At 58.9% G+C, this 25,130-nt stretch overlaps 1 protein-coding gene across 4 annotated transcripts in view; it reads left to right on the top strand.

Annotated features, from left to right (window-relative positions):
* RGS3 (regulator of G protein signaling 3) overlaps window positions 1–20,766 on the top strand; it is a 71,492-nt gene extending 50,726 nt beyond the window's left edge. For 2 of the 4 annotated variants that reach the window (XM_053996455.1, XM_053996456.1), the window contains 6 exons: window positions 9,661–10,311; window positions 13,774–13,847; window positions 17,636–17,737; window positions 18,562–18,623; window positions 19,250–19,416; window positions 19,506–20,766. In XM_053996455.1, coding sequence (XP_053852430.1) covers window positions 9,661–10,311; window positions 13,774–13,847; window positions 17,636–17,737; window positions 18,562–18,623; window positions 19,250–19,416; window positions 19,506–19,691 — 1,242 coding nt within the window. In that variant the 3' untranslated portion in view covers window positions 19,692–20,766. Of the gene's footprint in view, window positions 1–9,660; window positions 10,312–13,773; window positions 13,848–14,742; window positions 15,046–17,369; window positions 17,545–17,635; window positions 17,738–18,561; window positions 18,624–19,249; window positions 19,417–19,505 lie in introns of those variants that run through there. The other 2 variants (XM_053996458.1, XM_053996457.1) reach the window with 2 other exon arrangements.
* The last annotated feature ends 4,364 nt before the right edge of the window (window positions 20,767–25,130 follow it).

A 25,130-nucleotide genomic window follows, 5' to 3' on the forward strand; every position in this document is an offset into this window, starting at 1 on the left:
CCCCGTAAATCCAGTAAATCCCTCCTCCTTGCACTGGGGCATCTCCCGGGCCTTCCTTGCACAGTCAAGCACCAGGCTCTGGGGTGGCTGTGACAAGCACCTGGGGACAGGGCTGTGGACAGCCCCATTCCTCCCTGTCCCTCTGAGCAGGTGCTTCACTCACAGCAGTTTAGCCAAAGTGTGATCAGCTCTTTGATGGTGAAGGAGGGATGATTTTGTACCTTATTTTGGTTTTGGCCAAAGTCTTTTCCATTTTGGGAACCTGCTGCCCCATCGGTGCCAGCTCTGCTCCAGGGGGTTCTGCTCATCTGCTGCTGTGGGGCAGGACATGGCCAAGGGTCCAGGAAACCTGGATCTTCACCAGAGCCTTTCCTTCCACACACCAACACGAGAGGCTGGCCAAGGCTGAGCACATCACAGCAGCACCTGCAGGGCCAGCCTGAACCTGGCCATACCCTCTGAGCACCTAATTGTGCTGTCAGAGGGCTCAAAGCGGGGAGAAACCTTGAGGGTGATTCTGCCCCATTGAGGGTTAAAGCGTCAGCTGGCAGGACGTGCAGCCAGCTCACAAAACCAAAACAAAGTCTTGTTGCACTGCTCCACACCAGGGAGCACAGCCCAGCTCTCGCCCTGGGCTGGGGAAACTCATTGCTGAGGAGTCTGTGGGTCTGTGAGGCTGTGGGGCCAGAGATGCTCTTCCTCTCCGAGTCAGGCTCCGGTTCAACTCTGGCCACTTAAAAATCTGGAGGAAGCTGTCCCTTCTTGAACAGAGTCATGGAACTACAGACTGGTTTGGGTTGGAAGGAATCTTTAAAATCATCCAGTTCTACCCCTCTGCCATGGGCAGGGACACCTTCCACTATCCCAGGCTGCTCCAAGCCCTGTCCAGCCTGACTGTAGACACTTCCAGGGATCCAGGGGCAGCCACAGCTTCTCTGGGCACCCTGTGCTGGGGTCCCCGCACCTCTATAGTAAAGAACTTTTTCCTAATATCTGATCTAACCCTTCCTTCAGCTTAAGGCCATTTTCCTGTGTCCTGTCACTTCAGGACCTTGTCCAAAGTCCCTCTCCAGCTGTCTTGGAACCCCGTTAAACACTGGAAGGGGCTCTAAGTTCTCCCCAGAACCTTCTCTTCTCCAGGCTGAGCAGTTGCACATCAGTTGGCTTCCAGCCTTCATTGCAAGGACACGTCCCAAGGCCCCAGGGAGCTGGAGTGTGCCTGTGGGGCTGGATGGGATCCTGGGCTGGGGTGCTGATCCATTTGTCACCTCCCCTGAGCTCTGGGTCACTGAACCTTGGCTCCCCTGGCCTCGCTGCCCAGCCCTGAGGCTCTTGGTACCGTTCCTGGTGGCACCGAGGCCCCAGAGGCTCCCAGCTGGCCCCCAGCGCCCGAGGCACAGGCAGGAGGAGTGGAGCTGATGCCACAGCTCCCCCGTGTTTGTTCGTTTGCTCCTTTGCCGTAAGCAGAGCCGAGCTGTCCCCTCCACAGACAGCAGCTCCCGTTTCTCTGGGAGATTTCTCCCAGTCAGCCCGCACCCCCTCGCCCCCACCAGCAAGGCTGGAGCCGGGTGTGAGCAGCTGCCAACACTTCCATCATGGCCAGAGGCAGTTTTAAACCCTGGATGGGCTGTTCCTCGTCGATCCCCAGAAGGGCTGGTAAGAGGGAAAGTGCTGGCAGGAGCGGCGCCAGCAGCCCGGGCGGGCTGAGCGGGGTGAGATCATTGCACAGGGTGGTCAGAGGCACAGGCTGAGTGCTCTGAGCCAGCGCTGCTGTGATTTAATGAAGGTGCTGCAAGTGCTTTGTTGCAGCCTGCCAGGCTGGAGGCCTGCTCTCCTGTGCCCAAACACCTCCTGCCTCGGGTGGCTGCTCCTTCTCTTCCCTCCGAGCATGGCTCGGACTGTGAGCATGTGGCTGGGCAGCTTCTGAAGTCAAGTTCAAGTAACTCCATGCAAAAGTTACCCAAACACTGATATCTCTGCAGAGTCAAAGGATCTAATGAAAATTCCAGGGGGCTTTGGGTGGTGATGCCCAGAGTGGTGTGGGACTGGTAGGGACAGCTTCATCCTGCCCCCATGGCACCCTGGCCCTCCACGAGGCTTGGTGTCCTGCCCTGAACGAGCACCTGCCAGCACCACTGCACAAGGGCTGTGTGTGGCTTTGGAGCCACCAGTGTTGGGTTTGGGACCATTTGGGATTCCTCCCTCCTGTGTGTGGCTCTGGCCATGGCCCTGTTGGAGGCAGTCACAGCAAAGCTGCTCTGCCAGGTCCTCTCCTCCTGGTGGATGTTTCCTTCCAGTGGTCTCTGCTGGCAGCAGGAACAGCTTCCTGCACCAACTGCGTGCTCCTGTGTGTGGTGTTGGGATGAGTCCTTCCCAGTGGATCTGCAGTGGCTGAATGCATCAGGCTCTGGTTGTCACCTCATCCTGCCCAGGGGACAGAGCTCTGCCCTGCCCATAAAGCTGCAGAGATTCCCCTGCGGAGCAGCACCAAAGAGAAAGGGTTCTGTGGGCTGAGTGGCAGTGACAGGATCTACTCCTTCCTCCCTCTTTCCCACCACTCTGGATTTCTACTGCCAGGGATATTTATGACCCAGACATCATCTCACAGCTCCGGGTCCCCGGCACCTGCCCTGCACTGATGAAGCTGCAGGCAGCAGCTGGAGCCCGGCTCTGGAGCTGTATTCCCATCCCAAAGGGCACAGAGCAGTGGGTGTGGGCAGGCTGGGGTGGTGGCTGGGTCATTCCTCACTGAGAGGGGCCAGGGACATCCATGTACCCCCAGTGTGGTGACATCCTGTGCCCCACAGACCTGCAGCCAGCCAGGTGGCCTCAGAGAGGGAACAGGCACAAACCCTGCCAGGCCCAGCTCCCTTCAGCAGTGCAGGCAGGATGGGAGCTGGGCACAGCTGTGAGGGTGGCTGTGCCAAGTCGCTGCTGTCCATGGTGACCACGTGTAGCTGAGCTCAGCTCTGTGTCCAGTGAGACCAGGGAGCTTCCACTTTTCCTGTGCCACTGCAAAGCTGTGGCTACCTGTGAGGCAGAGGAGGCAGCACAGTCCTGCTCCACCTCAGGAGCATTCACGTGGCTGCAGCTGGCTGAGCAGAAGGACGTGTGTGTGCCCAAGGTCCGTGCTGGAGGAGAGCTGAGCTCGGACTGTCACTGCGGCAGCGAGGACTCGCCAGTGAACGGTGGCTGTGGGGCAGATAAAACCAGCACGTGTCTGAGAGTGGCCGCGCACACACCCCTCACTGTGCTCTCTCTCTGGAACCATCAGGACACTTTCCTGTCTTGGTCAGTGAAGTGGAATCCCAGCAGGAGCAATGCCCAGCCAAGGCAGTGGGGTCCCCAGCCCCGTGTGCGTGGGGGTGCCACGAGAGGGCCCTGGCCTTGAAGGAGAAGAGGAGAGGCAGATGGTCATGCGTGGGCTGTCCCCTGCATGGACACCATCCACCATCCTACCTGTTTATTCTCCCTGTCCCTGCCCACTAGGGTCGAGCCGCTCTCAGAGGTTGAGATGCAAAGGGCAGAGCACCCCATTGCAGAGCATCCCCCACTTCAGAGCCGTCACTGTGCCACAGAAAACAGTTTGGGGGAAAAAACCCCACGAACAGCGAACTTGCAGCAGAATTTCCTTAAGCAGGAAGCACCGGGATCTCTGCGCTCGGTGTCGCCGGGGGCAGGACAGGGCAGGAGAAGGGGAGCGCGGCGGCTCGCAGGGAGATGCATGGCCCTTCCTCAGGGCATGGCGGCCGTCCGCTGCTGTCAGCAGGTAACAGCTCCTCCAGGGAGAGCCGGCAGAGCCATAAATAGCACGAGGGGCACGAGTGAGCCGCGTCTGGGGGAGGCTGGGGCGGTTTCAGCCGTCGCTTGACACGGACATTCATAAGGGCAGGGCAGAGCCGGAGCGCTGCGCCAGCAGCAGCCGAGCGCCGCCGCGGGCACATGGCGGGGCCGGGGCTGCCGGCGGAGATGCCGCTCGCTCGGCCCGGAGGATGCAGCTGAGAGCCCGCATTTGGTAGGTTTTACAAGCAAAGGCTGCAGCCTGAGGGCCGGACCCTGGGCTGGGCAGGATCTGGCTCAGGCTGAGGAAGCGGCGCAGGGCGTCAGGAGCGCTGGTGTCCTTGGGGATCCAAGGCTCCGCTCCCTACCCTGCTCTCTCCTGGGGGACCTGTGGCTCCTGCACAACTCATTTGCCACCAGGCTGGGCTTGAGGGCTGGTAAGGTGCATCCAGGGAGAGCGAGCGGGCGTTTGTAGCGTGGGGACGTTTTGAGGTTCCCTCTCAAATTTGGGCTGGGCACGGCTGTGCCGTGGGCAGCAGCTGGCTCTTGCTGTGGGATCAGCATTGCAATGTGCCCACAATGTGAATTTTCTGCTCCGGGACTTTTGCAGCCTTTTGGATACTGTCCCTGGACTGACACTGGGGACCAACTAGCAGGTTCAGCAGGAACTGCAGCCGTGGCACGCTCGGAATCTCGCTGGGGATGAAGGGCACCGGGCAGGGGGATGGGTTGGGATCTGGAGCTGGGACTGCCGGGCAGCTGCGGGTCGGGGCTGGCAGCCCGGAGCTGCGGCGGTGTCGAGTCCCTGGTGACGGCGTGGAGAGGCTTGGTCCCGGGTTGGTGGCTGACACCTTGAGCAGGTGGTGCCACCGAGATGCGGCGTGCGAGCTGAGCCTGCAGCCGAGCTCCTCTCCGCGGGCGCGGGGCTGCTGCCCTCGGGTAAACGTGGGCTCCGCTTCCCGCTGAGTTTCGGGAGCGGAGCGGCCCCGGGAGCCGCAGGGCTGGGGCTGGGCAGAGCCCTGTGCGCAGCGACCGGCCGGGAATGCAGGAATGGGGATCGGAATTTGTACAGGGACCACAGGATCCTCCTGTGCTTCCTCCCCGAGGAGGGCTTCTCCTGCCAGAGCTCTGAGGCAGCCCACGGCCGGGTTCTTAGGGCGGTACAAATATCACCCTCCCATCTCCCATCTGCACCTCCACCCTCACTGCCCTGCCCCAGGCACTGCTGGCCCTGCTGTTCGGGTTCATACATCCGCGCCGCTTTTGCTGTTACACTAATTGCTCGAGATCAATTATTCATTGTGCAGTAATGAAGCAGGGTGAGGACAGAAAACCTGGCTGTGCAGCGAGCTCTGGGCTCTGGCCGGCCTCGCAGAGGGTGAGGAGCAGAGCTCGGGGAATGCTCCTCGTGAGCACTTTCACAATGACTCCCACGAAGATTTTCTCAAGTTTTGGTAGTTCTGCTTTGCATTTCTGGCTTTGCTTTCTTCCCCTCAGCCCCGTGTTGTGCTTTAGATGCTGTTCCCTGTAGCTGTGAGTTTCCTTGGTTCTTAGTTGTCACTTTGAAATCCTGAGGTGCTCAACAGCCTTTCACAGTTAGAAGTTTCTGATCTGGTGGATCTGGGCAGAGTTTGTCTTATGCTAAGAACCCAAATTGTAAAATATTTTCCTTCTGCTTTAGGAAAGATCTGCTTTGGAAAGGTTGATGTTTCACTGGATGATGGGGACAGGTGAGGCATCTCAGAGCAAAGGTTTTTGAAGGGCAGCAGGAGCCAGAGAGGTTCTCTATGGGGCACAGGGAGGATGGAGCTGCCATGGTCAGGGACAGCCACAAGATCGGCTCTTCCTGCAGTCCATTCACCCCTCCTGGGTGAGAGCACAGCTGGAGCAGCACATCCCTTGCTCTCCTGCCCACATCTGTGTCCAACAGCCTGCAGGGACTTCCATGCTTTTCCCAATCCCTGGTTTTGCCTGAGGAGGTACCCGGGTGCAGGGCAGCTCTCTGAGCTGTATTTTGCCTCCTCTTCCTCAGCATCACCACAAAAGAAAGAGAAAACCTGAGCATCCCCATCAGGAACCAGGAAAGGCTCAATTAAATATCCCCATGGCCAGGTATTCCTTGAGCCACAGTGGCTCCATGACTGAGAGGAGCAGAGGCTTTGAAATGAGAAGCTGAGAGCCAAAAAAAAAAAAAAAAAAAAAATCCCTGGCCTCCCCTTGGAAGAGCTGGCAGCACCAGGGCAAGGGCAGGGCAGGCTTCAGCTCTCAGCTGTGCTGTCTCCATGGCTGGGCTTTTCCCAGCTGGAAGTCCCAGCTGTGGGCTACCAGCAAGGCCACATTATTTAAAGAAATGCTGGAGTAGTCGAGGTTGTGCTGATGCTCGTTAAAATTTCCTCTGCTGGTGAGCTGGAACAGTCCTGGATGTGAGCAGCAGCTCAGAAAAACCTGCTCGAGGTACAGACCAAGGAGCAGAGGGTTTGTAGTTCTTCTGCCCTGTCTTGGTTTCAATAAAACTTTAAAAACTTGAAAAAAAGGTTTGAGATAGTGAGTGATCCTTGATGGCAAAGAGAACCCAAGGAGTGGGTAACAGGTGCAAGGTTTGAGGATGTTGGAGTAGGCAGGGCAGTGTTGCCTATTTTGCAGTGTGTTGATATTTGTTTAATGAGGAGATCATTTTTAGGAACTCTCTTGGTGTTTCTCTGGTCTCAGACCTATCATCCTCCTTCCCTAAAATGACCCCAGAGAGCCACCCTGGGCTTCAGAGGCAGCTCTTGCTTCTGCTTTCTCTTCCCCTTCTCAGGAAATGCTGCCTTGGCCTCTCAGCCTGAGACAGAAGCTGGAAGAGTGAAGTGTGAGATCCTCCAGGGGGGATGGAGTAAATCCCCTCAGTCCCTCGATCTGCCCCGATGCAGACAGGGAAACCCAGATGCTGGGAATGGCAAAACCACTTCGTTGAGTGCAGAGGAAGATGCGGGTGGTGAAAAAAGGGAAATCTGCACATGGAGGTCAGGGACACCCAGATGCTGAGAGCAGTGGGACCAAGGCATTGAGAATGGAGAAATCCAGATGTTGGCTGGTGGCTCCTGAGCTGCTGCTGCTGCAGTGAGAGCATGGAATGTTTTGGGTGAATCTGTGAGGTGGAAGGACAGCACCTCCTTCAGACAGCAGCAGCACTGCCTCCACTGCTGCCTCCTCCAGCAGCCCCTTGGCCACATGAAGTGGTGAGAAGGTGTCAGCCCCCCTCAGGTACTGGAAAAGCTGCTCACTGGCTCCAGGGAGAGCTCAGAGCCCCTTCCAGGGCCTAAAGGGGCTCCAGGAGAGCTGGAGAGGGAATTTGGACAAGGGCCTGGAGTGACAGGACAAGGGGGAACAGCTTCCCACTGCCAGAGGGCAGGGATGGATGGGAAACTTGGAAGGAATTCCTGGCTGTGAGGGTGGGCAGGCCCTGGCACAGGGTGCCCAGAGCAGCTGTGGCTGTCCCTGGACCCCTGGAAGTGTCCAAGGGCAGGTTGGCTGGGCTTGGAGCAGCCTGGGATAGTGGATCCCATGGAAGGGGGTGGGATAGGATGGGTTTTAGGTCCTATCCAACCCAAACCGTTCTGTGAGTCTATGAAACCTGGTCACATCCCCATCCTTGAGGTCCCAAGTCAGATTTGGGCAGCAAGGTGGCCTTGGCTTTGTGCTGATGAAGTCCCTGGTGCCTCCAGCCAGGAGCAAGTCTGTGGGCTGGCAGTGATGGCATTGCTGTCTCTCCCCAGCCCAGGTGATGCTGAGCAGAGCTCAGCCGTGTGCAGACAGGATTTCACAGCCCTGGTGATGCTCTCCGCCCGAGACGGAACCGACCCTCGCTCATGGTGAGGCTGCTGCTCATCCCCTCCATGCCAGAAAAGAGCAGCAGAGGCTCTGATTGAATTATTGCAAGGATTTAATTTAATCCCCAAATGTCTCTCATTTTAAAGGAGCCTGTTCATTTCCTTCTAGGACCTTATCAGATGCAGGCACCCAGCACTGTGAGCAGAAGGACTGGGCAGATAGGCAGTGTTGGGGGGGGGGGGGGGGGGCTGTGTGGGTTTTTCCTCTAATTATCTCATGAGATAATGATGACAGTGATTGCAAGACAAATAAAACATCAGCAGCATCTCTGAGGCACATGCTGGTGCAAATGGCAGCCTGGCGGGGAGGGCTGGGAACATTCCCTTCTTACAAGGAATTATTGTGTAATTTCACCCCAAGGGTGGGTGAAAGGAGCATTTGCTTTGTGCCTGACACCAAATCCAGCTGTTTCATGGACAGAGCGATGTATGAAGGGACCAAGCACAAATTTTTGTCTTCAGACTCAGTGGGGGAGTTCAGGTGATGCTGAATTGCTGCTGAGGTGAGCCAGGCTGGGTGGGACAGAGCTGGTGCTCTCTGTGCTGCAGGTGACACCAGGACCCTTTGGGTGTGATAAACCAGGACAAGGCACAGCTTGGGCTCCTGCCCAGCTGGCTGTGGCACTGATCTCCAGCATCTTCCTGGAACCTGTCCAGCTCTTTGCCTCCTGAGCTCAGGCAGGTGCTGCCATGTCTGTGCTGTCCTCTCTGTGCACAGGGGGCTCACACCCCCCGGGGTGTTTCCTGGAGGTGACAGCAGCTTCTGCAGCCCAACAACTGCCTGGGGATGTCCAGGGGTGGTTATCACCTCTGTGCTCTGGGAGATGAGGGTGTCCAGCAGCAGGGTGGCTCTCCCAGGGGTGCTGTCACAGGCTGGGACCTCCATGGGGATACAGCCTCTGTCCACTCTATGGGTGCCTCTTCCCAATGGGATGTGAGGCTGGATGGGTTGACTCCTGGGGCTGCTACCCTTTTTGAAGCTGAAATCAATTTATACAGAGCGGATGTCTTTGATAACTCTAGCTCTCTGGTTGTCACTGGGTTTGTGAAAATGCTTGGATTTCAGCTGGGGATACAGTGACTTCTTTCCTGGGTGACTTGTTAGCTGGGGGTGGTCCTGTGAAATAATCCCTGCCCCGGGATCTGTGTAGGAGGGAATTGCTTCCTAAAGAGAGGATTTTCTCTCCTTTGGTCTTTTTTTTTTTCCCTCCTGGGCTGGTTTTGCCTCTTTGGCTTAGACAGAAAAATCACACTGGACTCTCTGCTCTGACAAGGGAGGGCTCATTGCAGACTCCCCCTGCTCACAAAAACAACCTTGGAGGTTCTTTCCCTTGGGCATTTCCCTTTGAAAGGACAGAGCTTGCTCAGCCCTTCCCCAGCTGCAAAGAAACCTGAAAAAACCTGCCGCAAAGGCTTAAAGCCCCTCAGAGGCTGGCAGGAGTGGCTGTGGTTTTGTAGGGCTTGCCCAGAGCTACGGGCTGAGCTGGGGCCATCCAGGGATGGGCAGAGCCCGGCGCTTCCCTTTGGCATTTGTTAACGCGGTGCAGGAGGCGCCAGAGCTGCTGGACGACCTGCTGGGTTTCTCTGCAGCCCGTGGGGGAAATCCCTGCAGGGCAGCAGCTCGCAGCAGCCGTCGGGGTGAGGATGCTGTCACGGCTCTGCCTCTGCGGCTGGAGCCGAGCCGGCACCCTGGGATTCCCCAAAACCCACCGGTGCTGCCGGCTGCTGGAGGGGGCAGCTGAGTGCCACCATTCCACTCCTGCCAGCTGGGGAACCTGGTGTTCCAGGGCTCAGGAGCAGGACCGGGTGCTGACAGAGCAATGGGTGACTTGGCACCACCTGGGGACGTGGGGACGATGCCATCCCACCCCACCAGTGCACTGTTAGCATTGTACAAATCAGTGCCAGCCTTGTAGGTGGGGTGTGGGGAGGTGAAAGGCTTCCCAGGAAGGTGACCAGAGAGATTTGGGGTGCTTCTGCTTTCATCCTCCTTTATCTTCTCTGGCAGATGCTGGAGACGGACGCTGAGAAGCCGGGGCAGATGCACTCGGAGGATGGGAAGGCAGCAGTGGGTGATGCCCCTCTGGCTGCCAAGGCAGCGGCTCTGGCCGAGCCCTGGGACACTCTGGGGGCCACCCAGGCTCCTCTCCTGGCGGAAAAGCAGCCGGTGGCCACCGCAAAAGGAGAGGAGCAGCCCAACTCCCTGCCAGCCTTTGTCATCCCCGAACTGCGGCTGGACAGCACCTTCAGCCAGAGCGCGGCGGGCACGGCGGGCAGCGGCACGGACGGTGAGGACGAGGAGGAGGATGAGGAGGAAGATGAGGATGAGGAGAATGAGGAGGAGGAGGAGGACAGCGACGAGCAGTACCTGGACAGGAACGAGCTGAAGCGCAGCAGCATGATCGAGACATCGGGCGGGCAGCCCGGCTACTCCCTGAGCGTGCAGGGCTCCCTGCGGCGCCGCACGCACAGCGAGGGCAGCCTCCTGCAGGAGGCCAAGGGCCACTGCTTCACCTCCGACACCACCCTCAACTGCTCCGACAGCCAGGGCGCCGCCGCGCACTGGGCACTGCCCTCCCCCAGGACCCTCAAGAAAGAGCTCGTCAAAAACGGCGGCTCCATCCACCAGCTGACGCTGCTCTTCTCGGGCCACAGGAAGGTACGTGAGCCACGGCTGGCCGTGCTGCTGGGACAGCTCCTGGGCTGGAGGTGTCCTGCCACGTGGCCCCTGTCTCCATGACCATGGCAAAGCTCCCTTCTGAGTGCTCAGGAGGGTCCCTGGCAGCCGGCTCTGGAGGTGTCAGCACCCGGGGCACGGCACCCAGAGCAGCGTGCTGGGGCTGTGGGTGGCACTGCCACCGCTGCACCCACGGCCTGCAGGGCCCACGGCCTGGGCAGTGCTGTCTGCTGGGACTGCTGGTGGCAGAGGTGCACCTGGGGACCTGGACTTGCACAGGGCTGCTCCCAGCAGTGGGGAGAATCCCTGCTGACAGTCCCCAGTGTGCAGGGGGTGCCAGGAGCAGTGTGACCCTCTGCCCCACCGGCCTTCTGCAGGACTTTGACCACTGTGGGGGTCCATCTCATGGAAAAGCTGTGCTCAGCAGTGATGTGTGACCCCACCATGCAGGAGGAGCAGCAGAGGCTGTGCTGAGGCAGCTCTGCCCAAGACTGGGGCCATGCAATCCCAGGGGTCTGGGGTGCTCCTTGAGCCCTCAGAGCAGAGCTGGCCCTGGCTGCATGGTGTAGGAAGGAGCTGCCAGTGTAAAGATCATTCATGGGAAGTGCTGCTGTTCCCATTCCCATCCTCCCCAGGTGGCCCTGGCAGGGTGCTGAGAGTGGCCCCTGGCCCCATACCCTGCTCTGCCCCATCCTCAGCTCTGGGTGCTTCTTGGGGCTCTGGTGCTCAGCACAGGACTGCAGTGCAGTGCTCAGGGTCGTGTTCCCAGCTCAGAACCTCGTTTCACAGCTCAGGACCACGTCCTGCTGCTTGGGACCACCTTCCAGGGCCACATTCTGCTCCAGAGCAATGGGCTCCTTGGCAGGAGAGGCTGCTGCAGACCCTGGGGTTAAACCCATGCTGGGGTTAAACCTACGCTGGGTTAACCCTTCTGCCATGCTGCTTGAAAAACCACCCTGATGCTGTTTCCTGGAGGAATTTTTGGGCTCAGAGTCCCTGATCAGCTGGTGAGGGTTACACACTGCTGGGATGGGGCTGCTGTCTGCAGGGGAGTCCAAACTCTCCTGGAGACTGAGGCCAGCAATTGTGTGCGGGAGGAGATGGAGGGTTCAGACCCGCCCTATCCCCGCTAAAGAAAAGCCACCCTTGTGCCAGGGACACGTGCGAGGGAGGCGATGACAGCCTCAGCAGCGGCTGAGAGCGTCCCGTGAGCAGTGCCCTGCAGGAGAGCTCACAGTGCCGCTGTGTGTGCAGCCCCGAGCCTGCAGCCCCGAGCCTGCAGCCCTGCAGCGCTGCAGCGCTGCCCGAGCTGGGTGTGCTGTGTGTCCCCGCCGGGTATCCCGGATCGTGCTCCCCCCTGCCCCGGAGCCGCCAGCTGCGCTTCCTGCTCTCATCTGGGGGGATGCTTTCCCGCAGAGGTGAACGGAGCTCCTCCTGCGTTAAACTGTTCTGGTGCACATTAGACTGGGATTTTTGGGGCAGGGATTGGGCAGCCTGTGCCGGTGGAGAGTGCAGTGTGGTGGCTGCACCTCCTGCAGCTCCCAATTCCAAGCCTGCAGCAGCTCTGGCTGCCTGGAGCCTAAATCCCTGCCTGTGTGTTCTCCTGGGCACCCCTGCCTGTTCCTACTGCCCTGCTCCCTGCTCACATCACCCGGCTTCCACCACCCCATTTCCACTGCTCTGCTCCCATTTCCCTGTTCCCACCACTCTGATCCCATTGTCCTGATCCCTGTTCCCACTGCCCTGCTCCCACTGCCCCATTCCAACTATTCTATTCCCATTGCCCTGCTCCCACCACCCCATTTCCACTGCCCTATTGCCATTTCCCTGTTCCCACTGCTTTGCTCCCATTGCCCCACCCACTGCCCTGTTTCCACTGCCCCATTCCCATTGCCCCGTTCCTACTGCTCAGCTCCCACTGCTCTGCACCTACCACCCCATTCCCACTGCCCTGTTCCCACTGCCTGGTCCCCACTGCCCCATTCCCACCGTGCTCCCATTGTCCCATCCCCCTTGCCCTGCCTCTCCAGCTGCCTGTGGAGGGTGTGCAGCAGTCAGGGAAGCCAGACACGGGGCTGAGCCACTGTGGGACTGGGCTACTGCCACCCCCTGCCTACACTTTGGAAGCTCTTTTATTGGTCTGTGCCCTTGAATAGTTCAATGAAACCTCTGAGCTTTTTGGAGCAGGACACTGATGCACAATTCCCACAGGGAATTCCCCCACTGGCAACACCTGCACCGGGCGGCCTCGGCTGCAGGGCCATCACACCCATCAACGTTCTTGGTAATTTTCCCATCTGGGAGTGTTTCAGAGGGGCTCATTCCACAGCCTCTTTTAACACCATCGTGCCCGGCGTGCCTCCCCGTCTCCCCTTCCCGCGGTGGGGCTGGGAGCTGGTTGTTTTACTGGGCATGGTGGGGAGCGCTGGGACTCCTCGGGAGAGCTCTGCCGCTGCCTTTTGTCCCCGAGCACGGAGCCTCTCCGGACAATGGCAGGAAGCCCCGGCCAGCCCGTCTGCCGGGGCCGGAGCGGCCCGGGGAAGGTGCTCGGCGAGGGCCGCATTGTTCGGGGCCGATAAACTCCGGAAAGCCGGGCGCAGAATGGAAGGAAGTGTCCGGAACCTCGGGCCCGGGGCTGCGGGGCTGAGCACAGCGTTCCCACGGCCCGGCCGCGGGGTGATGATCCTGGAAAGCGCCTGACAGCCCCGGGAGCACGGGATGAGCTGGCGGTGGTCGGGTGGGTGTGGGGGGGGCGGGATGCAGGGCCGGCCGTGAGCATCTGCAGCGTGCAGGAATGGATGGAATGCTAAAGACCCCGAGCTACGGTGATCCCGCGGGTCTCCCTGCCTAGTGCCAGGCTTTGTGGCTGCCCTGAGCTCATGGTACATCCCAGATCCCCTTGGTTTGTCCAGGTTGCTCTGGAGCAGTGGTCAGAGAGCAGACTTGTAAACTGCAATGATATGATTCAATTATAGCTGAACTGCTCTGATTTCTCATGCCCGGGGACTGCTGGGAACTCCTGATTGATTTTGGGTGCCCAACCTAGTTCTGGGGGGCTCTTTGGGCAGTGGCAGGATCCCTGTGCCCACTCAGTAGCAGGAGTAGGAGCATCAGGAGTGGGGATGTGAATGTCCTCCCTGTAGGAGGTTCCACTGTCAGCACCTTGAACCTAGAGGGTACCTGGGCCAGTGGCCCTGGAGTCTCCTTGGATGTTCTAGGAGCTCCATGGGCTGAAGGTAGCAGAGGATGAGTGAGGGCAGGGAGGTTCTGGTGTCAGGAGCTTGTCCCATGTCACTGCCATCATGAAGAAGGGGCCCTGTGGGTCCTGTGGGTCTGGGCTGTGTGCTGTGGGAACTAGGGGATGCTGGCCCTGCTGGTTGGTGACAGAGTGACACTGGGCATGTCCTGGTGTGATGACAGACACTGTTTTTCTGTTCCCCCCAGCTGAGTGGAGCAGACCCTGAGTGCAGCTGTGATGAAGGGGACGAGACCTCCCGCAAGAAACGCAGCAAGAGCCTGTAAGTGTCACATCAGGGGTGGCATCGGGGAGTGCCAGGGCTGTTTGTGGGGCCAGACACCTCGGCCTAGCCCTGCTGGTACCAGGAGCCCTCAGGATCCACATCTTCCCCCTGACTTTTTCCAGCAGCAAAGCCATGAACTGGGTTCTCACTTCAGATGGAATTGTTTCCAGGGAGGGTGGTGGGGTGTGCTGGGGGCACTGCCCAGCCCAGCTGGGAGCACCCCTTTCCACCGTGCCCAGACAGGGTGAAGACACCGGCTCTTGGGAAAAACAGCTTGCCTGGGTTCAGGGAGAGGACATGGAAGCAGTGAAATCTGAGCTGGGGGCCTCCTTCCCGCTGGCCCCATGCCGGGAGGAGGAATGGGGAGGTGGAATGGGGAGGTTTCGCACCGCGGGTCAGGCTCAGCCTCAGCGCATCTGCGGCAGCGCAGTGGGAGCGGGGACCGCGGGGACCTCCGGGGGACACCGGCAGCCCTCTGCTGCTCCCGGTAAGGCTTTGGGGTGCCAAAAAGTGGGTGCAAGCAAGGACAAGGCAGCCGTGGCCTTTGCTGTCCTCAAACACAGCTGCAGCCGAGGGGGGCAGGTGCACGAGTGAGGACGCTCGGGAGAGAACTCCTCTGGAACACGGACCCGGCCGGTGCCAGGGCCACGGGGATGCCCGCGGCTGTGTGCCCCGTGCCCTGCGCCACGTGTGCCGGGCGGGTGGAGGAGCCACACGTGGTTGGAATGGCTCAGGGTGCGAGGGGGGCTGCGCACGCAGCTGCCCGGCCTCGCCGGCTGTGCCAGCGAGTGGCACTGTCGGCCCACGCTGCCTCATCGCTGCCGCCTATTTTTAGCTCTTTTTATTATTCCCCCCCACCCCAGCACTGGAAATGAAAACGAAGCCCTTGCAGCAGGGACGTCCCCCCGGCCGCGTGGCAGCGCTGGGGGAGCGGGGCTGGCGGGGGAGGCTGGGCCCCCCCGGCGCGGCGGGGTCAGGGGCGGTTGCGGAGAGGGCTCTGCGCTCACCTTGAGCCGGCGGGGGATGCTCCGGGGAGCTCTTGGCAGCGCCATTGGCTGCGCGGCGCGGTCCCAGCCGGCTCCGGGACTATTTATGTGGCGGGGGCCGCGGGTCGGCACTCGCTCCTCTCCCGGCACACGCTGCCGGCCTCGATGTACCACGCCATGGTGGACTTTTCCGAAAAATACCTGGAAAGGTAGGACACCCAGCATCCTGCCAGGAAGGGGGATGTGCTGCCCAGGGGATGGTTTGGAAGCAGCGTGGGGTGATGGTGCTGGGCCTCGTGGCCATGCTGGGGTGCTGGGGCAGATGGCTTTATAGAGGCAACTCCGGAGTGAAATCACCAATTATTTTGTGGAATTATTTTTGCTGTGGCATTTATTGTGCCGTGTGGCTGCAGCTGGGGGCTGTGCCTGCCCATGGCTGTCACAGCCTGGGTTGGTGTCACTTCTTCTTTGCAAGGGTGTGCAAGAGGAGCAGCATGTGGAAGTTGGGGAGCTTCCTTAGGAGGTGCTTGCCTGGTGTGGGACAGCTGGAAAATCCACCCAGGAGCCAGGATCACCTGCCTGGTGTGTTCCAGCTGGCCTGCTACGCAGGGCTGTGCTGTGGAGGCGGCGACCCTCCTGTGTCACACAAGGGGTGTTCAGTGCTCTTCCAGCCCTGCCAGGCACCAACTGCTGCCCAGCTAAACTGGGAACACTGCTGAAATTGCTGCTCGAGGCTGTGTGGGGTGGCTCGTCCCATGCGCTGGTGGGTCCCAGCTGCTGGCGGCGCTGGCGGCACAGCGATGGGAGGCAGATGGTGTTTGGATCGTGAGGCTCCATGTTTGGATCTGCTTTTCCCACATTAGCGGGTGCCTGGCAGCAGCAGGACGTGTGTCCTGCTGGGATCACAGTCCAGGGGGTGTGAAGGCAGTGAAACTGTCCGTGTCCATGAGGGTATGGATGGCACCAGGGACTGGGGGGAGCAATTGCACTCAACAGTCATTCTGTGGCTCACTGGACTGAGCCCTGGGCTTGTTGCACTTATTTTATTTTCCCTGTGGTTGCTGTGTTTTACCCTCCTGGGACTGGAGAGAGCTGTGGGTCTGGAGAACATCACCTGGGGTGGGGTGGTGCATCCATGCCCTGAATCCCTCCTGTACCCCTCATGTCCCTGGGCATGGCTTGGCAAGGTAGAGGTGGCATCTCTGAGCATCCTTACTGTGCGACCTGTGGCAGATCCTGTAACATTAAATTTGCAGAATCAGAAAGAGCAGGAAGTGAAAACTGAAGCCACTTGCTTAATGAGATGGTGTCAGATAAGGAGCTTCAGATTTAGAGGGCAGAGTCCATGCGTGTTGAGAAAAGACTGATGCTCTTAAGTTTTGATAAATACATTATATTCATAGGCAGTGAAACACTGTCTATGTGCACTTCATGATAAGATCGAGGAGAGGTATTTTAAATTGAAGAAATTAAAAACAGAGATGGAAGCTGTAATTCTTTCCAGTTATAAGGGTTCCAGACACATGCAGTTAAGATAGCATTATACTTGCTTTTTAATGAGTATCAGTGATCAGTACCACTAGGAGAAGACTGCCAGAAAAGGGAGTGAGAAGCAAGGCCCGAGCGCTAAAACTTGTCACCGTTGCAGTTTTTGGGGTTTTTGGGCGGTGTTTGGCACCGGTCCCCGCGGTGTCCGGGTGCAGTGACCGCGCGCTGCCGCGCGGGGGCAGCACCGCCCGTCCCATCCCTGCCCGTGCCTGCTCCGGGCGGGGGGGGCTCCTTTTCCCACGGCGCTTCCCAAAAATCTGTACAACTTTGTGTTGCTGGCAGCTCCCTGGAGCAACCGCGAGCCCCATGGCCGTGTGTCCGTGAGTCTGTCTGTCCAGGGATGCTGGAGCGAGGGGACCCGTGCGCGGGTGACAGAATGGGGTGTCTTTGCCCCAGTGCCCTGCGCTGCCAATCCCGGCCACCCCCTTACGGAAATGTCCCCAGGCCATGCCCCACACGGGCTGGCACCGCAGACGTGTGAACACCCGTGGGGTGTGCATGTGTGGGTGCCCACGCAGGGGGGACACAGGGCAGCGCAGTCCCCGCTGTGCTCCTCAGCCCGCTCCGCCCCGCCGCCGGCCCCGCTGCCTTCCCGGGATGCCTGCGCTCTATAAATAGCCCTCGTAAATCCTCGCCGTGATTATTTTTCCCCGCCGTCTCTTGAAAGGCCCCACTATCCGCCTCGGCGCTGATTTTTCCACCTTTCCTCAAGTTACCCCAGCAACGGCAGAGCCGTCCCAAACAGCGGCGGGGCTGACACAGCCTTTACTCACTCGCACGCTCCGGGCCGCCCCACGCCGCATTTAAAGCTCTCCGCGCTGAGCCCTCCCACTTCCCGTTCCGCGCTGGCCGCTGCGGCAGGAGCGCGCCTCGGGGCGGGCGGCAGAGCGCCCGAGCGTCCCCGCCGTGCCCGCCGCTCGGGCTGTCCCCGCCGCTCGGGCTGTCCCCGCCGTGCCCGCCGCTCGGGCTGTCCCCGCCGTGCCCGCCGCTCGGGCTGTCCCCGCCGCTCGGGCTGTCCCCGCCGCTCGGGCCGTCCCCGCTGCCATGCCCTTCTTCCGCGACCTGTCCAAGCCGCAGCCGCTGGAGTTCCACGCGGAGATGCTGCTGGCGGTGCAGAGGCCGCACACGGGCAGCCTGCAGCGCCGGCACACCATGAAGGAGTAGGTGGTGGGCGCGGGGCGCGCTGCGGGAGGGTCCCCGCGGGGCTGGGGGTCCCCTCACCCGCCCGCTCACACTCGCTCTTCTCTCTAGAGCCAAGGACATGAAGAACCGCCTGGGGATTTTTCGGCGGCGGAACGAGTCCCCCGGAGCCAACCCTTCGGGCAAGCTGGACAAAGTGCTCAAATCGCTCAAGTAGGTGCTGCGAGCGGGCGGCGTGGGGATGGGGACCGTGGGGATGGGGACCGTGGGGGCTTGGGGACAAGCTGTGGTCTGGAGCTCCTCACCTCTAGGGAGTCTGTATTCACCCCGTTTGGGGAAGTTGTGGACAATATTTTTGTGTCTGGAGGAACGTTAAAAATATTTTTTTGGCTGAAAATCTCCTGCTGGAGGGTGAGAGGTCCTGCCTGCACAGTGGCACCACAGCAGCTTGGGCTGGAAATTTACCTGACAACAGCGTTCTCCCAGTGCCTGTCTATGGAACTTTAACTGGCCAGAGGATGGTTTGAAAAACCACTTTGCTCTGGAGATGCTCCAGCAGCTGGAGACAAGCCCTCCCTGCTCTTGCTCCTGGCAGCTTTCTCTGGCTGCTTGAATGGGGCAGCTGAAATCCCACTTTTCTTCAGCTCTGCATCACTCAGGGCTTCTTCAATTCTTCCTCAGACACCCCAAGTGCCACGGCTGCCTGCACAGACCTTCTGGGGTTGGATTTTTTTCCTGCCAGCCTAAAGTTAGCAGTTTCCTTTTGGCAGAGCTGCTGTGGTGCTGCCTGATGCAGAGTCAGGCTCTGCCTTCAGCTGCTCTGCCAGTGCCAGCACCAAGGTGGGAGCCAGGGCCAGCCCCTCAGGCACACAGCGTGGCTTTATCCTCTGGAAACGTTTAGCAGGAGGCTGATTTGGGAGCTGGGAGCAGCCGTGCTGGGCTCACAGCCTGGCTTTTAATCCAATGGAAATGTTTAGCAGGCAGCAAAAGCAGCTTTTGCTGCTGAGCTTTGCCAACGTGCCGTCCTTTTTCCACAGGCCCACTCCCGAGGAAGCACTCAAGTGGGGGGACTCCCTGGAGAAGCTGCTGCTGCACAAATGTAAGTGTGTGTCCATCCCTTCCACTTGTGTTTGCTGCCAGGGGAATATCCAGACACGTGCCTGGATAAAGCTGGGATTTCCTCTGTTAATCCCTTCTGGTGTTTGGGGATGCACAAAGCCAAATTAGCTTCTCCCTTGTCTGCACCCCTCCTGCTCCTGCCTGGCCCAGGGGGGAACTTGTGGCAGGGGCCCGAGAGAGCTTCAGGTCAGGGCTGCAGCCCCCAGGTTGGGGAGGAGGCGGCAGTGGTCCATGTCTGTGCCCAGTTTGGAGCTGTGCAGAGGAACCATGGAGCAGGAGCTGCTTTAGAACATCTGAAGATGGGAGGACAGCCCTTCTCAGGCACCCCATCCTACACCCAGCCCAGGGGATGGCCAGGGGATCCTGTCCCCATGCCAGCCCAGCCTCCCTTCAGCCTCTCGGTGCAGCAGCCGGGCTGGGGATGTGGATTCAGCTCCTGGCTGGGCTGTGCTGCCCTGGCAGTGCCATCGCTGCCTGTTTGCACAGGGAGGTTTTTCGGGCAGTGCAGGGAGGAGGTTTGGGCTGCATCTCTGCCAGAGCTGAGGGTCCTGTGGGGCTGTTCCGTGTCTGTGAGCAGGAGTAGAGCCGTGTCCGTGTCTCCCACAGACGGGCTCGCTGCCTTCAGGGCCTTCCTGCGCACCGAGTTCAGCGAGGAGAACCTGGAGTTCTGGCTGGCTTGTGAGGAGTTCAAGAAGATCAAATCCCAATCCAAGATGGTCTCCAAGGCCAAGAAGATCTTTGCTGAGTACATTGCCATCCAGTCCTGCAAGGAGGTGAGGGCTGGCTCCCACGCTGGTGTGCGGTTCCTGGCACGGTGGCTGCCTGGGGAGCTGCTCACCAGCCCTGGTTCCTCTGCCCACAGGTCAACCTGGACTCCTACACACGGGAGCACACCAAGGAGAACCTGCAGAACATCACCCGCAGCTGCTTCGATCTGGCGCAGAAGAGGATTTACGGGCTCATGGAGAAGGACTCGTACCCCCGCTTCCTCCGCTCCGACCTCTACTTGGACATAATCAACCAGAAGAAAGGCAGCTCCCCACTGTAGGCCCAAGGACTGTCTCGGGGCAGGCTGGGAGCTGTGTGTTTACATGGAATTGGGCAGTGGAGGCCTTCCCAGGAGCTGGTGGGAGCTCGTTGTTCTGCTCGTGCCCCAGGCCGTTGGGACGTGGGGCAGCTGAAGGCACCGAGCTGGGGGCCCAGGGGACTGACAGGCCGAGCAGTCTGGCACTGCTGCAGCTCCCGTCCCACCATCGCTGGTACGACGCCTTCGGGGTGGCCCCGGCGTGGATTTAGCCAGGAGGGAAGCTCCCACAAGACTACTGTGAAGCACCTGCCCCAGCCATGAGCGTTGCTGGAAGGTGGAGAGTGAGCCCAGCTCGGCGACGAGGAGGAGGGGATCTCGTGCAGGGCTCTGGCAAGGGGACAGCAGCACTGACACAAACGTGGTCCTGGATTAAAGCCTTGTGAACTGGAGCAGCCCCAGGATGCTGCTGTGCTTCCCTGTGCCATGGGGCCTGCCAGCTGCCCTGGAACGGCTCTGGCAGGAGCCCGGCGCTTCCTCGGCTCGTGGTGGGTCCCCCCGGGAGCAGCGAGAGCCGGGTCCTTGCCCTGCGCTGGAGGTGTGCAAAGCACCCCCTCCTGCCCCCACCCCTGGTTTATTTATTGCCCTCCTGTAGCTGGACACGTTGCTGTGTGATAGGAAACCCCCGTGTCCTCCCCATTCCCAAGTTACAAGTGCAATATTTGTGTGTGTCACGGCCGAGTTCTCCGGCGGAGTGGATGCCTTTTTCCAGGTGTGTAGATTTTGTAAGGTAGCAGGTTTTGTGTGCCAGACCCATTCCCTGGCAGCGGGCCGCTGGGGGAGCCTGGTGTAAATATCAATATACTGATGCCCTGACGACGGAGGGTTTGGTGATGGAGAAAAGCAACTCTGTGCAGCAGCCGCTCTCCTGACTCTGGATAACAATGCTGTGTTTGGGAAGCGGGGGTTCCTGCTGGCCCTGGCAGGGCGGGGTGCACTGCCTGCCTCCCAGTTTACAGTGCAAAGCATCTCTGCAGCTAGAAAAAATCCTACATTGTCATGGTCATAGGTAAATAAAAGGAGAATATAATTTCTTGTAGCTGGCTTTTGTTCGTGCCATGTTTGTCAGCATTGGTGGAGCTGTGCGGCCTTCGCCTCGCTGAAGAGTGTAAAATCCTATTACTGTGTGGCTAAAGAAAGGAAAATCTGATTCCGTGAATTTCTGAGCTGTTTTTTATGATGGAGCAGCTGCCAGATGCTCCTGAGGCCAGGTCTGGGTGTAGGAGCAGAGATTTGCCCAAAGTGAGATGGTTCTCAAGGCCAGCAGTCGCTGTTAAACACAGCAGGGCACAAACCTCTGAGCAGGGAAATGCCCAGCAACACCAGTGACCAGTGACCTCCTGCAGCTCCTGGTCCCTCTGGGGACACACCCAAAGCAGCAACGAAAAGCTATTCCAGATCTGTGCACAGCTTGGCAGGGCTGCTCCTCCTCAGCAAGGGCAGTGCTCTGGCGTGGGATGCAAATATTTTGTAAAGGCTGTTCAGGGTGTGTTTGGTACCTGAAGTGCCACCTGCTTGTGGTCGGCCTTGGATGGCTCAGGGATGTGACTGTGGTGTCACAGGGCCGTGCTGGGCTGTGGTGTGGCTGCCCAGAATGCTGCTGGTGATGGCCAGGGCTGTGTGGCTGCTCCACCTGAGCACAGCTTGCCCCAGCAGGTACCATCTCTGGGGAACCGCCTGTTTTCCCTCTTCAAACAACCAGCAGGTGATGCCAGGTGGGGACACTGAGGCAGAGCTGAGGGCTCTGCTCAGGGCTTGGCTGGAGACAGCAGGGTTGGTGAGGTGGCTCTCCTGGAGATGCTGTTGGCACCCCAGGGTCAAGGTCCATGGATGGTGTCCCAGTGGTGACCCAGTCACTGACCCCAGAGCTGCTGGGACCTGGTGGGTGGGGGCACCCTCCCAGCTGCCTTCTCCAGGCCAGACCCTCCTCTTTCTCCTGGCATTGCCCAGAGCTTTCATCTCCTCTCCTTCCCAGCTGGGAGGGTTTCCCTTTGTGTCTGGACTCAACACAGATTTTCTTGCACCTCCCCCTCTCCATCTGCACTCTCCTGAGCTCCTCACTCCATCCCAAACTGTGTGTTAGGAAACTGACAGCAGGGTCCCCTCATTGCCCCTTCCCCCCATTTTTCCACATCCCCAGGCTCACTGGGACACCCACAGAGGGTCTGGGCTTGGGGGCTCTGTGGGCACTGGGCAGCTCAGTCCCTGCTGTCACCTTCTCCCTGCCCCAGTGCATCCCATGGTGCTGGTGATGCCCAGGAGCATCCCAACCCCATAACCACGCTGGCTTTTGAGCCTACAACCTGCCTTCCCTCCAGGAGTTACCCCAGCCCAGTGAGCCAGGCAGGCAGGGAGGGCTGGAGCTGCCGTGGGATGTGTGGGGTGGGGATCTGGTGTTCGGCTTTGATCCCTGCAGGGGACAAAGGCCCCACGGGGGTGGAGAAATGAGGACCTGGGGTGACTCCCTGGAAAGATGAAATAGCCCTGGGTGAGTGGCAGGAGCTGGGTTATTGCTGTAAGAGAATTTATTGCTGGGTTCCAGGCTGGCCTGAGTCACTTGGCAAACGCCATCCCCACGTGCCTGGGGACACTCGGTTCCCTGGAGAGACAGGCTGGAAGGGCCACGTGCTTTTCCCATGTTTTCCTGGGATGGCCGGTGCCCCCTGCACGGGACAGGTCTCAACATGAACTCAAATCTCCTCGTGGACTCTGTGGTGGCACTGAAGCCACAGCTTTGTCCTCTGCGTGCTGTGGGAGAGGGGCTGTGAAGCTTCTCCAAGACTTTGTGTTGCAGAGCAGAAGGTGTGAGGAGCTTGGAGCTTCTGCACGGGAACGGCTGAGGGAAGTCCCCCCTCCTGGAGGGGGTTTGTTCTGGGGGACATTGGTTGGGAAAGAGATCCAGCCCCACTGCCCTGAGGGGACACAGAGAGCTCTTACAGGGACACTGAGCTTACAGCACAGAAGGGGAGAAGAAATGTCCTTCTTTAGCACAAAATCAGATATCCAGGACAAAATCCAGTCATGCCAGGAGAAGAAATTCCTGACTTATTGACACCAATGCCACAAGCCTACGTGATGGGAATGGGAATTCTTAATTCCTAATTTGAGCCACAGCCTCAATCCAACTGGCACTGCTGGAGGGACATTCCCAAAGCAGCATTCCTGGGATCATGGGGTGTCACCTGGCTGGGCACGGCCCTGGGGGAGGAGAAGGGACATTATCTGCACTGAAGCCACCCAAGAAGGGTGACAGCAGGAGCTGCTGCCTGTCCTGGGCTCATCCCGAGGATCAGGGGTGTGGGAAGAGCTGCCTGTGGACATCGCTGGTGCTGCAGCCAAAGGAAACTTCCCATCAGGGAAACCGGTGCCATCCAAAATAGGGAGCACCTTATCTCGGCAGATAACGAGGATTTATCTCTGGGCTAAAAATTAGTGGTTGCTGAGTTGCAAATAGTCACAACTCAGCCGTGTTTGTTGTGTGCAAACAGGGCAAAGTCCAGCCAGGTGCTCCTTGTTCATCCATGGCACAAAGCTCACCCAGCTGAAGGCAGAGCTCCACAGGGAAGGGATTTACATGGGAAAATGGGAATTATCACCAGAAAGAGCTGAAAGCTTCAAAAACTGATGTGATTCCGGGTGTGAAAAAGGTAAAATGTCCCCTTAGGTCCTAACCCCCCTAAGGTCCTGGGTTTAACATGATGGTTCCCTCACACCCTCAGGGATGAGGAGGTTGGGATGAACAAAAAGCACTTGGAGAGGTGGGAAAATGTGTCACCTGTCCCAGGTGATGGCCTTGACCCCTCAGGTGTCCCTCAGTTCAGTATTGCATCAGCTGCCTGACGTGCTGGCAGCCAGGGATGGGTGCTGGGGTCACCTGTGGTTCACAGAAGCAAAAGGAGCTCTGAATGTGGCAGCTGAAAATGCAGCTCAAGCTGCTGAGCACCTCTGGGATGAAGAGTTACTGGGAGACGGGAATGAGCAGTGTGGTCATCCCAGGTGAGCACCCACAGCACTTGGGCTGCAAGGAGCCTCATTCCAGAGCTGGCTGGAAGCAGGAGCATAAAGCTTTTCTCTTATTTCTACAGAAACAGAAGTTTGCCTTTTTTTGCAGGCGTGTCCTGTGGCCCAAGACACTGCAGCACTGCTCAGCCTTTACTGGGCTTCCCCAAGGCACCCATCCTGGAGGACAAACCTACCCAAACAAACAGAACTTTCTACTGAGCAAAATCATTCCTTGGACCCCTGATTAGACAAATATTCTCAGAATAGAAGCAAGGCTGCTTTCCAGCCACAGACTAAACACAGCTCAGCAGTTTGATACTGAAACCACTGACACAAGAATTCCCTGCCCGGAGTAAACAGCTGAGCTGCTGTGACAGTCCCTTCACCCTGCTCAGGGCTACTGAGACATATCAAGAGCACCCCGAGCTCTAATTTGGGTGCTGAGGTGCCCAGGAGGTGTCTGGAGCCCCAGCACAGGAACAGCCAGCCGTCTGCAGGGCGGGGTGGAGGTCAGCCTTGGTGTGCCTTTGGGGCCTTTGGCATCCTCTGGGTGTGATAAAGGGTGCAGAGTGTGTTTGAGGGCTCTTGTCCTTCCTGGTGGTGACTCCGGGGCTGGGCTGGGCTGGCTGAGGAGATGCTCAGCTCATTGTCCTGCCCAGGGTGCCACAGATGCCTTTCCAAAGCATCCTTGGATTGAGGCTGGCAGGACTAGGGCCACCAACCTCTGCAGGTGGCATTAACGATGTCACTCCCAAACAATCCAAGGGAGTAAACTACAGGGAAAGTAAAAGGCTTCTGAAGTAAAAATAAAACCAGACTCAGAGGTTTTTGTCAAGGATACAAACCCAGCTTGGCTGGGCTGGTGCCAGGGCAGGAAATGCAGCAGTGGTGGAGTCCCCTGGGTGCCTCCAGCTCAGTGGGGAAGCATTGTTGTGTCCCTCTCATTGCTCATTTTCTGATTCTTCCCTGCATGAGGTCATTTTTACTCAGCCCATCCAGCTCACACATTCCCTGGAGCTGGGGAGGAAAATGGATAATGCAGAGTGCAGCCAGCCCCGAGGCCTGGGGAGGATGGAGCAAAGGATGGTGAAAATTGCTTTTATTTGTGTCTGAGCAGGGCTGGGACACAGGGAGGGGACGAGGGGCACCTCAGAGTGACCCCCCTGCCAGCACCCCCACCCCCTTTGTGCATGGGGCACAGGCAGGGATGGAGCTGATTTTGGGATTCTCATCTTGGGAAAATCTGGGATCCCACTTCCCTGCCTCCCTCCCTTGGCAGAGGGAGGGCTGGAGGGAGGTGGAGGAGAGGAAGAAGAGCCCAGCAGGAGCAGGTGGGGGCTGTGGATGGAGTGTTTGCACAGGAACCATTTGCAAGTAATTTCTTGTCCCTTCTTGTCCCTT

Source organism: Vidua macroura, chromosome 21, assembly GCF_024509145.1.
Source record: "Vidua macroura isolate BioBank_ID:100142 chromosome 21, ASM2450914v1, whole genome shotgun sequence".
NCBI lineage: Eukaryota > Metazoa > Chordata > Aves > Passeriformes > Viduidae > Vidua > Vidua macroura.